At 43.6% G+C, this 13,230-nt stretch overlaps 1 protein-coding gene and 1 pseudogene across 1 annotated transcript; one reads left to right on the top strand and one right to left on the bottom strand.

Annotated features, from left to right (window-relative positions):
- Positions 1-993: 993 nt before the first annotated feature.
- LOC147883661 (tubulin beta-1/beta-2 chain pseudogene) lies at positions 994-10,536 on the bottom strand (annotated as a pseudogene).
- Positions 10,537-10,794: 258 nt separating this feature from the next.
- LOC147883662 (uncharacterized) lies at positions 10,795-12,137 on the top strand. Its single transcript, XM_087400016.1, has 2 exons — positions 10,795-10,930; positions 10,963-12,137. Exon 2 carries the CDS (start codon positions 11,009-11,011, stop codon positions 11,909-11,911), a length of 903 nt encoding a protein of 300 aa, XP_087256142.1. The 5' UTR covers positions 10,795-10,930; positions 10,963-11,008; the 3' UTR covers positions 11,912-12,137.
- The last annotated feature ends 1,093 nt before the right edge of the window (positions 12,138-13,230 follow it).

Below are 13,230 nucleotides of genomic sequence, written 5' to 3' on the forward strand. Positions count from 1 at the left end.
GGGTGTACCAAGGGTTGTGTGTTGTAAGTGTGACCAAGTTTGGTTGTAGAAGGTTCTAGGTGTGATTGAGAGATTCATGGAGATGGTGGCATGATTATAAGATCTTGGTTTCTTCTACTATGACATCATCTATGATGTTCACTAGATGTATCTTGGTGCCTATATATTGGGCTCTCCAGCCTTCAATAGACACTCTCCATTTGCTTCATTCCATTGTCTCCTTGCTATTGTTCCATCGTCACCTTCACCTCTTCCTGTCACCAAAATTGTGTAGCATCTCCCTACTATGCCATATTTCAAGCCTACTGCTTCTACGTGAATTATGCACTGTATCACTGGTAAAAGTCTTCCTGCCCAAGATGTAGGGTTATAGAAACAAGCCTTTGCCCCCGGAGTAGTCAGACTTAAACAGGAAACACATATCATGGTAAGGGGACTGCACTCCACCAAACTTCTAGATATTATACTAGACCTCCATAGAAAGCTGTCACTCTGTCTTGAAAGCCTATTGCCCTTACGAAACAAATCAGGATTGTAGTCGACCATGGTGATAGATCCTCGAAAGCAATCCTATCATTGGCCAAACTCCCCTAGCCTACTATCTAGAAGTTCTTCATGAGAACGTGTCTCAAAAAGCAACCCAAACAAAAGATCTGCTTCATAAATTTACCATGAAAAATTCTAAAATGACCCAAAATTTGACTTGCATTGATTAGCTGTTGCTCACCTCAACTCAGTGCATGAGCATCTTAGATGTAGATCTTTATCGTTGTGCCACAGATCAAATGATCAAGAACACTAAGTCAAACATATTCCTATTGCCAGCCATATCGTAAAACTTTTAGAAATTGGCTCCAATGAAGAGCCCGAGTCCTAAAGGGCCTTTTAGATTCTGCAACAATAATGTATTCACTAGTGTGTTGAGACTACCACTCCAAAATCTCATTTTTATGACCACTTGAGTATGACCACCTAAGTACGTGTGAATAGGAGCTAGAGTTTTGCTTTCTTACAACAAGTAGGCATCAAAAGCTTTAAGGTCCTAAAGCAAATGCCATAGAGAGCCTCGTTATCGAGGACCATACACTCATTAGCATTCTGTACTGAGTGATGAAAAGATAGTGTTGCATTGTATGGTTCTACCATTGTGTCAGAAACCTTAGGTGAGGGAAACGCTGAAAAGGTTAGCATCATCCTATCTGGGTACTCCTCTTTGATCTTTGAGATGAGAAGAGTACACATGCCCGAGCCTATACCTCCGCTCATCGAATGACAAACTTGAAATCATGCAAAACAATTTCACTAGTTTATAGGCTTCTTTAGGGGACAATTGGAAAAGGTAGAATCATCAAACATAGGATGTCTAACATGAATAGAGAGACGGATTTGCTCTTCTGAGTAGGTATAGTAACACCAAAGTGCTGAAAAGCTATGGAAAGCTATAGTCCAAATAGGATAGTAGCGTGGTCTGCGAACTATATCCTCGTCTAATAGTACTTCTTGTTAGCTTTTCAGAATTATAGCCATATGGACATGGCAACCATCCTCATCGAGGCAAAAGTCTGTAATCGTGAAAGTCTGTCTATGTAGACTCAATTGGAGTATGAGTTGATGATGCTTTTGATGATAGGATTCCCAAGCCAAAAGAATAGCTCCTAATCATAGCTCTCGGCCTTCGTGCGCACCACATCCAGCACAGAATCGATCAATTTGCACCTTTCGTGTAATGCCCTTTGCCCCAGTTATTCTTGGCATTGGTATGACCAAAGACAAAGTTATCAAGGCGAAAGATCTAGCCATTGGGCCCAGCTTGCATGTTGTCCATGGTGCTAGGCTCGAGGTCCATGAGGACAGAGTAAGGGTTAAAGTGGCCACCATACATTTCATTGAAGTGAACACTGATACGTTCCAGCTGGAGATTAGAGTCGCCATGGTAGCAACCACTGAATTCTATTGCTCTATCTTTCTCTAGCTTTAAGTTCCATTGCTCTATCTTGCTCTAGTTTTAAGGCATTAATTTCTCTTATATTGTGGGAGGTCTGGGGGTCCAAGTATAATTGTGCTGATCAGTGCACTAAAGTCCAAGTATAATCTTACAAATAAAAGAGAGAATAATTTTTTTTTGCATTTAAAATAATTTCTAAGTATTTCATTGAAAGTGACAAAAAACATAGATACATGATGTCAATGATAATATTTTTCTATGTGTTTAATTTAATTAATGTTTATGGTAGATAACCTAGGAGGAAGTTTGGGTTTTTTGAGCTCTCCTTGAGCCACTTGTCATAATCTTGGGCATTGATTTCAAGCAAATCTAATTGTGTGAAAAGTAAGGTGCAAAAGCATAGTTAAGCTTTTTGTCAAAAGGATGGGAGAAAAGCATATAAGTGCTTTTGTCATAAGTCTATCACAACAAGACAAAGCACCCATAGACGCGCGCACAGACGCGTTTCATGAACTAAATAAAAAACTTACGGGCGCGTCTATTTGCGCGTCTAATTGCGCGTCAGGAGACCCGCGTCTAATTGTGCGTCTATATATCAGACTTACGCGCGTATAGACGCGCTCATACACGCGTATATAGACGCGCCGATAAACGCTTTGATAGACGCACGTATAGACGCAACTCGAACAGACAGACGCGAATATAAACGCGTTTTTAAACGCACTGATAGACGCGCCTTTTTTTTAAATTTAAATTTTACAGAATACTGTGTATGTTGTGTATGCTATATAGTTACAAGAATCCCATATCCACATTCTGTAATTCAATTCTTACAGCCAACCGCATTTTAATTACAATTCCAAATAAAATATTACAACTCCAAAACGCAATAAAATTGAAAGCTCAAAAAGTGCTTGTATATACATATAGCACGAAGCTAAGCCACGTCATGTGGCTCCAAGTACAAAAAATAAGGAAGCTAAGCCATGTCATGTGGCTTCAAGTACAAAAAATAAGAGGAGTCTATATACAAGAGGGACGAAGCCAAGCCAATGGCTTTAAGTACAAAAAAGAATAGTAGCACTACTTCTACGACTAATCCTCGCTACCTTCTGCGCTGCCTTCCTCGTCTTCCTCGTCGTCTTGTGCAGGGGCGCCCTGTAAACAAGGGACAACATATATCAATGTATGAAAAATCAAATCTTTACTTATAATTTTGGCATTATTTAATTACTTTCAAATACCTGGGGGGCCTGTCCAGTAGCTCGGGTATACTGCTCCTCAGTAATCAACCCGTCATCATAGAAGTGCCTCCATGTATCTCCTCTGCGATGGTGGCGGTGGTAGGCTGTCTCCACTGGAGTAGGGTATCTGTCCACGATCTCAAGCTGCATGACCGCGATACACTTTGTGGAGGGATTAGTACAAAGAAACAACCAACCTCCTAATAAACTACATAAGCAATATAATTTGAGATCGATACTTACAAATTGGGCCTCCCATGAGTCAACACCCCCTGCTCCAAAATGCGCATACTCCTCCATCTGGATCCTCCGTGCCTCCACGTGCTGCAGAGTGGGCTCCTCCCTCGCTGACTTCATTGCCTTCTTCCACTCATGCTTCTGAGCGGTGTGGGGCGGGCCCCTTGGAGGTTGACCTGCCTCAAGTCTGGCAAGCTCCGCTAGTGCCTGCCTCTTAAGGGAAGATCTTTTATTGCTAAGTATCGTAACAATCTTTGACTTCCCCCATTTATCTGTGAACTGGCGATTGGGGGGGTTAGGATACCTAGAGCGAACAGTAGCGAGGGTCTCATCAGCCAACCTTTTTGGGTGGTCTTTATAGTGGATAAAGCAATCTCTGTAATTGTTAGCAATTACAGAGCGCATGAAGGCCATTATGTCCTTCCCCCGCGCATCCATCAAGATGCCTCCTGTCTGGGTGATGTCATAATAAATCGTACCATCACCCAGAGGCACGTCTAAATCATCTGAATCATCCTCCTCCTCACCGCCACATGGCCCAAAGCAGCATCCACCACCGCTCTCCCTGCTACTACGCCTGCTACCCTGTCGTGTCGAGCTCGTACGCTGGCCACTCGTAGCTGGGGACTGCGCGGGACTACGCTGACCACTCGTAGCTGGAGAACCGAGTCTCGACGGCTGGGGAGTACGTCGACGGATCGCTGAGGCAAAAGGACCTCCTGAAGGCATGGGGGAAGGGGCATAAGACGGGATGGCAGAAGGGACATAAGACGGCATGGGGGAAGGGGCATAAGACGGTACGGGGGAAGGGGCATAAGACGGGGCATAAGACGGCTGTGCGGACTCCGCTGGGGTGATCTCAGGCGGTGTGGGGTGGCTCGGAGTTTGTAGTGCCGACTCCTGGGGAGTGTTAAGGGTACCCGTCATGTACCCGTATAACTCCGCAGGACTAGGAGGGTGCCCTAAAATATTATATAAATCCTTCCATATCGATTCACGCGGATCAGGTGAGCTAGAAGCACTTCCTCCCCACATGTTAAACTGGAAAAAAATAAACAAATCTATTACTTTGGGAGCTGAGAAGAAAGGGGAAAATAAAAAAGAGGCTCTGTCAGAGTGCGTCTATAGACCCGTCTAATCTTCGCGTTTATAAACGCGTCTAACAGAGCATTTAACAATTGAAGTAAAAGCGCGTCTAACAGTCCGTTCATCAATCCGTCTACCAGTGCGTTAAAAAGCGCGTCTAAAAGCGCGTCTAACAATTCGTTTAAAACTCCGTTTAACAGAGCGTCTGTTTGGGTGTCTATATACGCATCTGTGTGTGTCTATGACAACCCAGACGCGCATATAGACGCGCCTGTAGATGCGCGTTTACACGCGCCCTCAGACGCCCCTATACACGCGCTCCGACAGTCGAGAATACTCAAAAGTCGAAAAGGACGTTTCGCCCGACAAAAGAACGCGTCGCTCATACCTAGATACTGCGTTTCGTGGATGCGAAAAAGTACAAAACTGGAAAAAGCAAGTAAGAACAACTTCAAAAGGACTTACTTGGAAAAAAGGTATGGAAGGATCTTTCTTTTCCAAACTTGTTTCTTCTCCTTGTTCGTACTCCTCCTCTTCTTTAGGCTTGGAAGCAAGCTGTGTAGGTACGGTCCCTTTGTCTTGAGTGAAAGCTTGGAAATCTTAAGCTTCGAATCTATAGAAGTGCTAATAAAGAAGGAAGAAAGCCGCTCACGAAGTTTAAGTAGTCAAAAGAAAAGCAAAGCGAGCGGCGCGCCGAAAAGCAGGTTTAAAAGTCGCGGGTATAGTCGCGTCTGAATACACAGAGTAGATGCGTTTATAAACGCGTCTATTAGCGCGTCTACAGGCGCGTTTAAATACACAGAGTAGACGGGCATTTAGACGCGCAATTAGACGCGACGATAAACGCGGCGATAGACGCAACACAGAGTTTTTTAAGTTAAGCATTTGAAGAAGAGCAAATTTGGTGGGTTGTTTGTTTGTAGGATGTCTCCATCTTCAACAAGCAGCTCCAGTGAGGATGAATCCCTCCGTATCCACCATCGCGAAATGTGGTTGGAGCAAAAAATCAAATGTCTGTGTGATCGATGTCGAGGAAACATGTATCGTGCACGCAGGATTACGCTCAATCATATCTCAAAGTATGGAGAATGGGACGTGACCGTAAACAGGGTAAGGGTTTGTAAGTTAAGGTTGATTGAGATACCTATGGGTGTTCATATGTTTGAGTTATAATGATCCCGTTTTAATTTGATACAGGATGTAGTGCCACACCCGCACATGTTACCCTATGCCCGTCGTGAGGAGGCGAAGCGTCGGCGATATGAGGTGGGATCTTCAGGAGGGACCGTTACGGATGCATGGAGTGATGGTGATAGTAGCCCTCCACCATTACCTCATGAAGCCGTGGAGGAGGAGGTGTTTGATGATATGGTGCGGGATTTATATGTCCATCAAGGGAGGGATAATAGCATGGAGCAGGATGATCTTTTTACCGCAGCATCGACTCCACTGTTTGAGGGGTGCACATTCTCTATTCTACGTGCCTCCCTTGAGTTACTAAACTTGCAAACCATCTATGGATGGAGCAATGCAAGTTTGAATGCATTACTCAAGTAAGCTTTAAAGTCGATTTTGCAAACATGGTGAATTATGCGCGTGGGTCAATTACTCGAATGCTTTTCCTCATTTATGGTCTTCACGTGCATGCTATTGTGTAAAATGCTTCCAAGGGAGAATAAATTACCGACCTCAAGAGATATGGCAAGGCAACATGTGACCTCTCTTGGAGGATTAGATTACAAGCGCATCCATGCATGTGTCAACGATTGCGTTTTGTTTCGTGGGCTACATAAGGATGCAAGAGAGTGTCCTACTTGTGGAGAGGCAAGATATAGAGCAGATCTCAAAACCTTGGACGTGCCTCGTAAGGTATTGCGACATTTTCCCATAATCCCTCGCATCCAACATATGTTCAAGTGCAAATCTATTGCAGAGCTCATGTCATGGCATTCCTCCCATCGATCAACCGATGGCAAGTGGAGAACTCCCGCGGACTCTCCTACGTGGAAGCGCGTGGAAGCATATTGAAGACACATGGCCAAGCTTCAAGGAAGAACCTAGGAGCTTGAGACTTGGATTGGGTATGGACGGTGTGAACCCATTTGGTCTCAAAAGCACGTCTTACAGTGTATGGCCAGTGGTATTGGTGAATTACAATCTTCCACCCTCTATGGCTATTAAGAAAGGACATGTCATGCTGTCCCTTCTAATTCCAGGGAAACATAAAGTCAAAAACCCTGATGTTTATTTGGAGCCTTTGATTGATGAGCTAGAGATACTTTGGAGAGGTATCGAGGTGCATGATGTGAGCAGGTCTCCCTCGTCACGAGACTTCAACTGCAAAGCAGTCTTGATGTGGACGATGCATGACTTCCCAGGCTATGGCGAGTGTTCAGGTAAGCATTGCATTTTTTAATTATGAATAGGCAAGGACGTGGCACCCTAAACCCACCTTCCACTCTTAATTGCATCTATTGTTTCAGGTCTCACTACATCGGGTTACCATGCATGTCCTGTTTGTGGTCCTTCGCTAGTTGCCTCACAGGCATACGCATTAAATAAGGTCATCTATGAGAATCACCATCGATTTCTCCCACCTGATCATCCTAGATATGTTGCCCCTTGGAATGAAGTCCTCCCACAATCACTCACCGCGGGAGATTGGATGAGAATTTGGGACGGTTCCATGACTTCTCCACCACTTGGCATGAGCCGGTAAGGATTTGTAACTATTGGCTGGAAGTAAAGATTGGCTATATTGGTTGAAAGTGAGGATTGCACGCTAACACTTTATTTTGTTTAGATACTCCATCTTTTATCGTTTGCCATATTGGTCCCACCTCAAGATCAATCACCTGCTCGATCCCATGCATATCTTCAAGAATGTGGCATCTACCATTTGGGAGCATTTGAATGGGACACGAGATTCGGCAGGCATAAGGGAGGATCTACGTACCACAGGGAGGATGCGTGAAGCTTGGCCTCAAGAGAGACCAAATGGGCGTGTTTTTTTACCTCGTGCACCGTGGATGTTATCAAAGCTAGAGATGGCGACGGTGAAGCGCGCTATTACTACAATTCGTACTCCCACTGGATGCATGAGGTGTTTGAAGGGAGCCTTTACAAAGAGCAAGAAAAGAGGTGTAGAGCAATTATATGGCTTGAAATCTCATGATTGGCACAAGATGCTCCAAGTAAGTATTTTATATGCATAATATCTTTTTCCTTTCAAATTTGTGAGTGAATAGCTATAAGCAACTAATCAACCACCTCCTCGCGGGTTCAGTTCATACTACCTACTAGCATTTCACGTAGTGCATCAAAGGACGTGAAAGATTGTATTTACAAGATGGGCGAGCTTGTGAGGTATGTGAGCTCAAAGGAAATAGATCCCACCACGCTTGAGAATGCTCGAGTTATGTCAGTGGAGGCGGTTTGTTTAGTGGAGGAGACATTTCCACGTTCTATTCTCACAAGCCAACTACATCTCATAGTGCATTTGGTAGATGAGATTGCTATATGCGGTACTATACATGCACGATGGTTGTTCTTCCTCGAGCGCTTCATGAAGACGTTGAAGGGCTTCGTGAGACAAAATGCAAGACCCGAAGGTAGCATGGCCGAGGGTTGGTTGGTACAAGAGTCACTTGTATATATTTCTAAGTTTCTTGTTGATGTGGATAGCTCTCTCCCACGACTATGGAGAGATGATGAAGACCTAAGGATGACCTCTATTGTGCCTCAAGGAAAAGGACGCAACAAAGTAATAGACACGGAGTTGCGTAATAGTATCAACCTCTTTTGCGTGCTTAATAGTGATGTGATGAAAAGATGGGTGACAAGATACGAGGATGCAAAGGCAAGAAGACAAGAAGAAAGGGCCCTCTTTCGTACACACCACGGATCTCGTGTGCCATACCCTCAGCGTCTAAGAGCACTTCCAAAGGATATTCATGTGGATTGGCTACTTGATGAAATGGAGAAAGCAGAGAAAGACGAGGGGATGCATATCACAATGGAAGAATGGGAGTATGCTAGGGGATGCATGAGCAAGGTCGGTATATAGAATGTTATGCATAAGTTAGGAGCTTTTTATAATTTAGATTGCTTATTTAATTGATTTTTTCTTGGTGTAGTGCACTATGTTCAATGCTATATGGTGTGAGGGCAAGCATTTTTGAACACAACGGATTGATGATAAGAGAAACACACAAGATTGCGGCGTCATTGCTAGCTTTGAGGGAGCCAATGGAGTCATGGATGATTATTGTGGCATAATCCAAGATATCATTATGCTTGACTTTCGACGCTTCTTTGTGTATGTTTTGGATGTAAAGTGGTTTAAGGACGTGGTGGAAAGAGGCCCTAATGCAACAATCAAACGCCATGCAAGTGGCTTTGTAACTATTGACTCCACAAAGTTTTGGCAAAGTAGGAAGGACACACTAATACTACCGCAACAATGTGAACAGGTACTGTGCACACACATAAAAATACTCGCTTTTAAATATTTGATACAAGAAAAGTAACATGATTGTATTTGTGTTTGAATTAGGTTGTCTATCAACCAATGGTGGATAATAATAGGTGGTGGCATGTCATACCTATTATGCCACGTTCCAAAGTGATGTATAGTACATTTACTAATATGGAGCATATGGAGGATGATCATGGCCATGGATGTGATGATGACCGTGATACAAGAGAGGAGGATGATCATGAGATAGGAGATATAGATATTGAGGCCGGCATTACCCGTGAGGACGAGCCTACCATTGGAGATCTTGATTTCGATGAGCACATGAGTGGCACAAGTAGTAGTGGGTTGAATGTATTTGTAGATCTAAACACTTGTTTGGATTTTGAAGTAGATAGTTTGGCAAGGGTTGATCTCATTGAGGATGAGATTGAACCATAGGACTCCCCACAATTGATATTGGCAAAACTATTTTACATATTGTCTCATTCTCCTCATTTCCCTTAATTCTTGTATATGTGGGCTTGCAAAAAATTATGTGCTTTGGTAATCATGGGCAATGTTTGGAAAGCAATGATGTACACCAAAATCTCACTTTCTGTATTCTCTGGAGCGCGTTTATTTACGCGTCTAAATGCACGTCTGATTCTCAGTGTAAACGCGCAAATAAACGTGCAAATACACGCGCAAATAAACGCGCTAATAAACGGGATGTTAGACGGGCCCGTATTTTCTCCGGTCTAACGCGCAAATAAATGCGGTGATTGACGCGCAAATAGACGAGCATTTAGCCGCGCTAATAGACGCGCCCGTAATTTCTCTACTAAAACAACGCCTATAGACGCGCCCGCTATTTTGCGCGTCTACCAAGCGCGTCTATAGTTGCTTTGTGTTGTTGTGTATATAACTCGTAACAAGCATTTCAATTACTTGTCCTTCAAAATTTCTTGAATTATTACAACATTCCTCTCCTATCGATGCAAAGGAGCAAGGAAATCCAAGATGGATGCAAGATTGAAAGATGACTACACCTTTATTCAATATGGTTGTAGTCCATGTGACAATACTGTATAAACTACAACGAGGATCAGTTATTGTATCACCTTATTCATGTATTTGTTGGACTTCATCTTCCAAAATATGCACATCACAAAATCAATAATAAATCACTACCCTTGACATTTGCAGGGAGTATCGGGTCCTAACGGACCTTGTGTTGTGTCTCATATCCACTATTTTACTCATTCGCTTTTTTCCTGAAAAAATTGATAAAATAGTAGGATTTAGCTTCAATTTTGAGTTAGTAGTTACTCCCTCCATGATGAAAAGACTGCCTGCCGCAAATATATTTGACTTTGTTTCAGTACATAAAGATTGAGTGAGATGTTTCTTGAGGTGACAATGGACATGCGTGTTTGACACGGCAACTGATTTAATTGCGAGTCGCGTAATTGACTAAACAACTACATTGACTCAACGACTCCATGACTCTTTGGTATCACAATACCATGTGATTCCGAGACTCTCATGAAAGTATCATACACCATTGTATCGTATGGTAATTTCTGAAAACTTTCCGCCTTATCTTTTGGGGTGACAATTCCTCCGCCCGGAAGAACTTGCACGCTTCATTGACAAAGTTTTTAAGGTGAAAAAGAAGTCCTAACGCACACGAGTTTATGGCCGCGAGTCGTTGACACAAGGATACCGACAGACGCAAGAAGCACAACCACTCTCACCGTTTTCTCTATCGAGCTATCAGCCCGAAGAGCTCTCTATATGAACAAGCTGGCGGAAGGTGGAGAAGCGAGACCGATCTGGTTCAGCTAGTGTAGGGCTAGTTTGCGTTGATGAGGATCGAAGCTAGGCCACAGAAATAATGGAGAGTAAGACGGGATGCAACAACAAAGCATGAGCACAGCGTTAAGAGTGGAAAAATCTGTGGGTTGGGAAAGTGTGTACCCGCTACGTAGAAATTTTGATTCTTTGGTGTGTCTGTATATTTCGGGCCCTTTCGATATGCCGTGTAAACCACCAAGTGACTTCTATCAGTTTGAGAATGCATTTCGATCGTTCTTCGCTGTGTTGACCACGCATATTCTCGCTGGTGCCGTTGATACAACGCTTGTGGATGCCACTATCTGGGAAAAGATCTCCTGGTTAATCAGATACTTCAACCCTGTTAATCTATGCTGGCGGTACTACTCCATTCTGGCATATAGATGCATGGCTACGAACTGGACCGAGAAGCAGCTAGCACTGATAAACTATGAAGGTTATCCTTACAGACCTCCGATACCTTATATCGTGGGAGAGAAGATCGATAATTATCGCGTCAAAAGGCTGGAAATTTCGGGGATACAAGTCCTGCTCTCCTTCGTCGCCGCATATCAGGGGATACTTGCAGTTCAATATGCGGCCATCGCGAGCGCAGGCATTGGGTTTTTACCATCGATCACAAAGCCTCTAGCGATTCTAGGACTATTCCGGGTGATGGTTTCACACTGGATTGCAAGCAAAGTCTACGTAAAGCCATACCCGTATCCTTCGCAGTCCGATATAGAGTTGAGTGGTTACAAATCTAATAAAATGGTTGCATGCTGTTGGGTCGTTGCTTTGGGGGGTCTAGTGATTTTGTCATTTTGGCCATACATCGGTTATCCTCAATCCAGCATCCCACAGAAACATTACATGGATCTTAGTATACAATCTCTCTACCAATACGTGGCCATTTCTATGCTCCTTTTTCATGCAGTTTCAGTGTCGTACGGATCCAAAGGTCTAGGTAATAGGCTGGTATGCTTCGATCACTGGGTTTACAAACTCCAAACTTGCGGGTTTGTTTTCATTTTGACAGGGACACTCGTCTTTGGAATTGTGGATTTTGTGAAGCATGATTTCTATCGAAATTGTGAGTTCTAGTTGTAAATGTCTGTTACCAAACGTTCCGTCTCAATGCGTACATGAGAGATGTACAACAGTCATGGTTTGTTTTGCTATTGGGTTGGTTGGAAGTACAATATAATTGGTGTACTAAAGAAAGAAGGGCCAGAGATAAGCTCCATCCATTTTTAAATTGATGATTCAATCAACCTCTGCAGTGACATCCGTATTTTATGATGGGAATTAAAAGAGGAGTATCCACATAAGGAGCAAAAACGGATATACGAAATGTGAGGACTTTTCTGTAGAAAAAGAAAACGGAGATGCTCATTTTTTTTGTTTGAGTAGCTCTTAGACATTGTCCGCGGATTTACCATCTTGCGTATTCAGTCTATTTGCATCTAAGAGTACCGTGTATCGTTCAAATTCTATAGAGTTATAAATGTTCATTGATGCTTTTATGTATATTCCAAACTTGATCATGTCGTGTTCACGATTTGTTATGTCTCTTGGTTCATCATTGTCGAGTACATATCTGAGGGCTTGATTGTGTTGGAACGTAGAGAAGATGAAGTTGAAGAGCGAGAAGGAGAGGAGTGCATGCATGCAGGGAAAAGAGGAGTGCTCGGGAGCGATGGAGACAGAGCGACTTAGAGAGAAAAACAGCATTCATATTGATTGTAATGCGCTCTTGTAGAACAGGAGGCGGTTATTCTGTTACAACTATCTGATCACCGCTCATGCGCGCGTGATCAGAGCTTATTGTTAAGCTTCAACACAATTAGGAGTTAATTATTCTAAGACCCCCCCTAACTCCAAATATGTGTGAAAGTGTTCAAAACAGAGCTGAGTTTTAGGGGCCGCTAAGGCCAATTGATTTGCAGCACTTCCAGTGCTGAGGTCCTGGAAGCGATTTGGTGAGCACATCTGCCATCATATCCGCTGTGGGAACATAGACGAGACGCACGTGCTTGTGGTCCTTCAGAAAATGACTATATGTTTGGTGCGGTCACTCTGCATCACGTTCTTCGCTATTGCTATGCATGACTGGTTATCCGAGTGTAGAGAGAATGGTCGTCGTGCAGGGAAACCCAGCTCATGCAGCAGCCCTTTAATCCATAGCCCGTCCGCGAGCGCAGCAGCAAGGGCGATATGTTTAGCTTCTGCAGTTGACATTGCCACCGTCGCTTGTTTCTTGAAGTGCCAAGGTAATCGGACCTGAAGCCATTTGAAACAGGTACCCTGTTGTGGATTTCCGCGTGTCGAGGTCGCCACCCCAACCCATGAAGGCTATTGGTTGATTGGCCTGGTTGGAGATGCCAAGATTCTGAGTGAATTTGAGATAGCGAAAAAGGCGT

Source organism: Dipteris shenzhenensis, chromosome 28 (assembly GCF_047967505.1).
Source record: "Dipteris shenzhenensis isolate YYH24624 ecotype China chromosome 28, Dip_SZ_1.0, whole genome shotgun sequence".
NCBI lineage: Eukaryota > Viridiplantae > Streptophyta > Polypodiopsida > Gleicheniales > Dipteridaceae > Dipteris > Dipteris shenzhenensis.

Bases quoted from the DNA above. Each gene is read 5' to 3' on its own strand.
- LOC147883662 (XM_087400016.1), top strand. From the start codon at position 11,009: ATGCCGTGTAAACCACCAAGTGACTTCTATCAGTTTGAGAATGCATTT.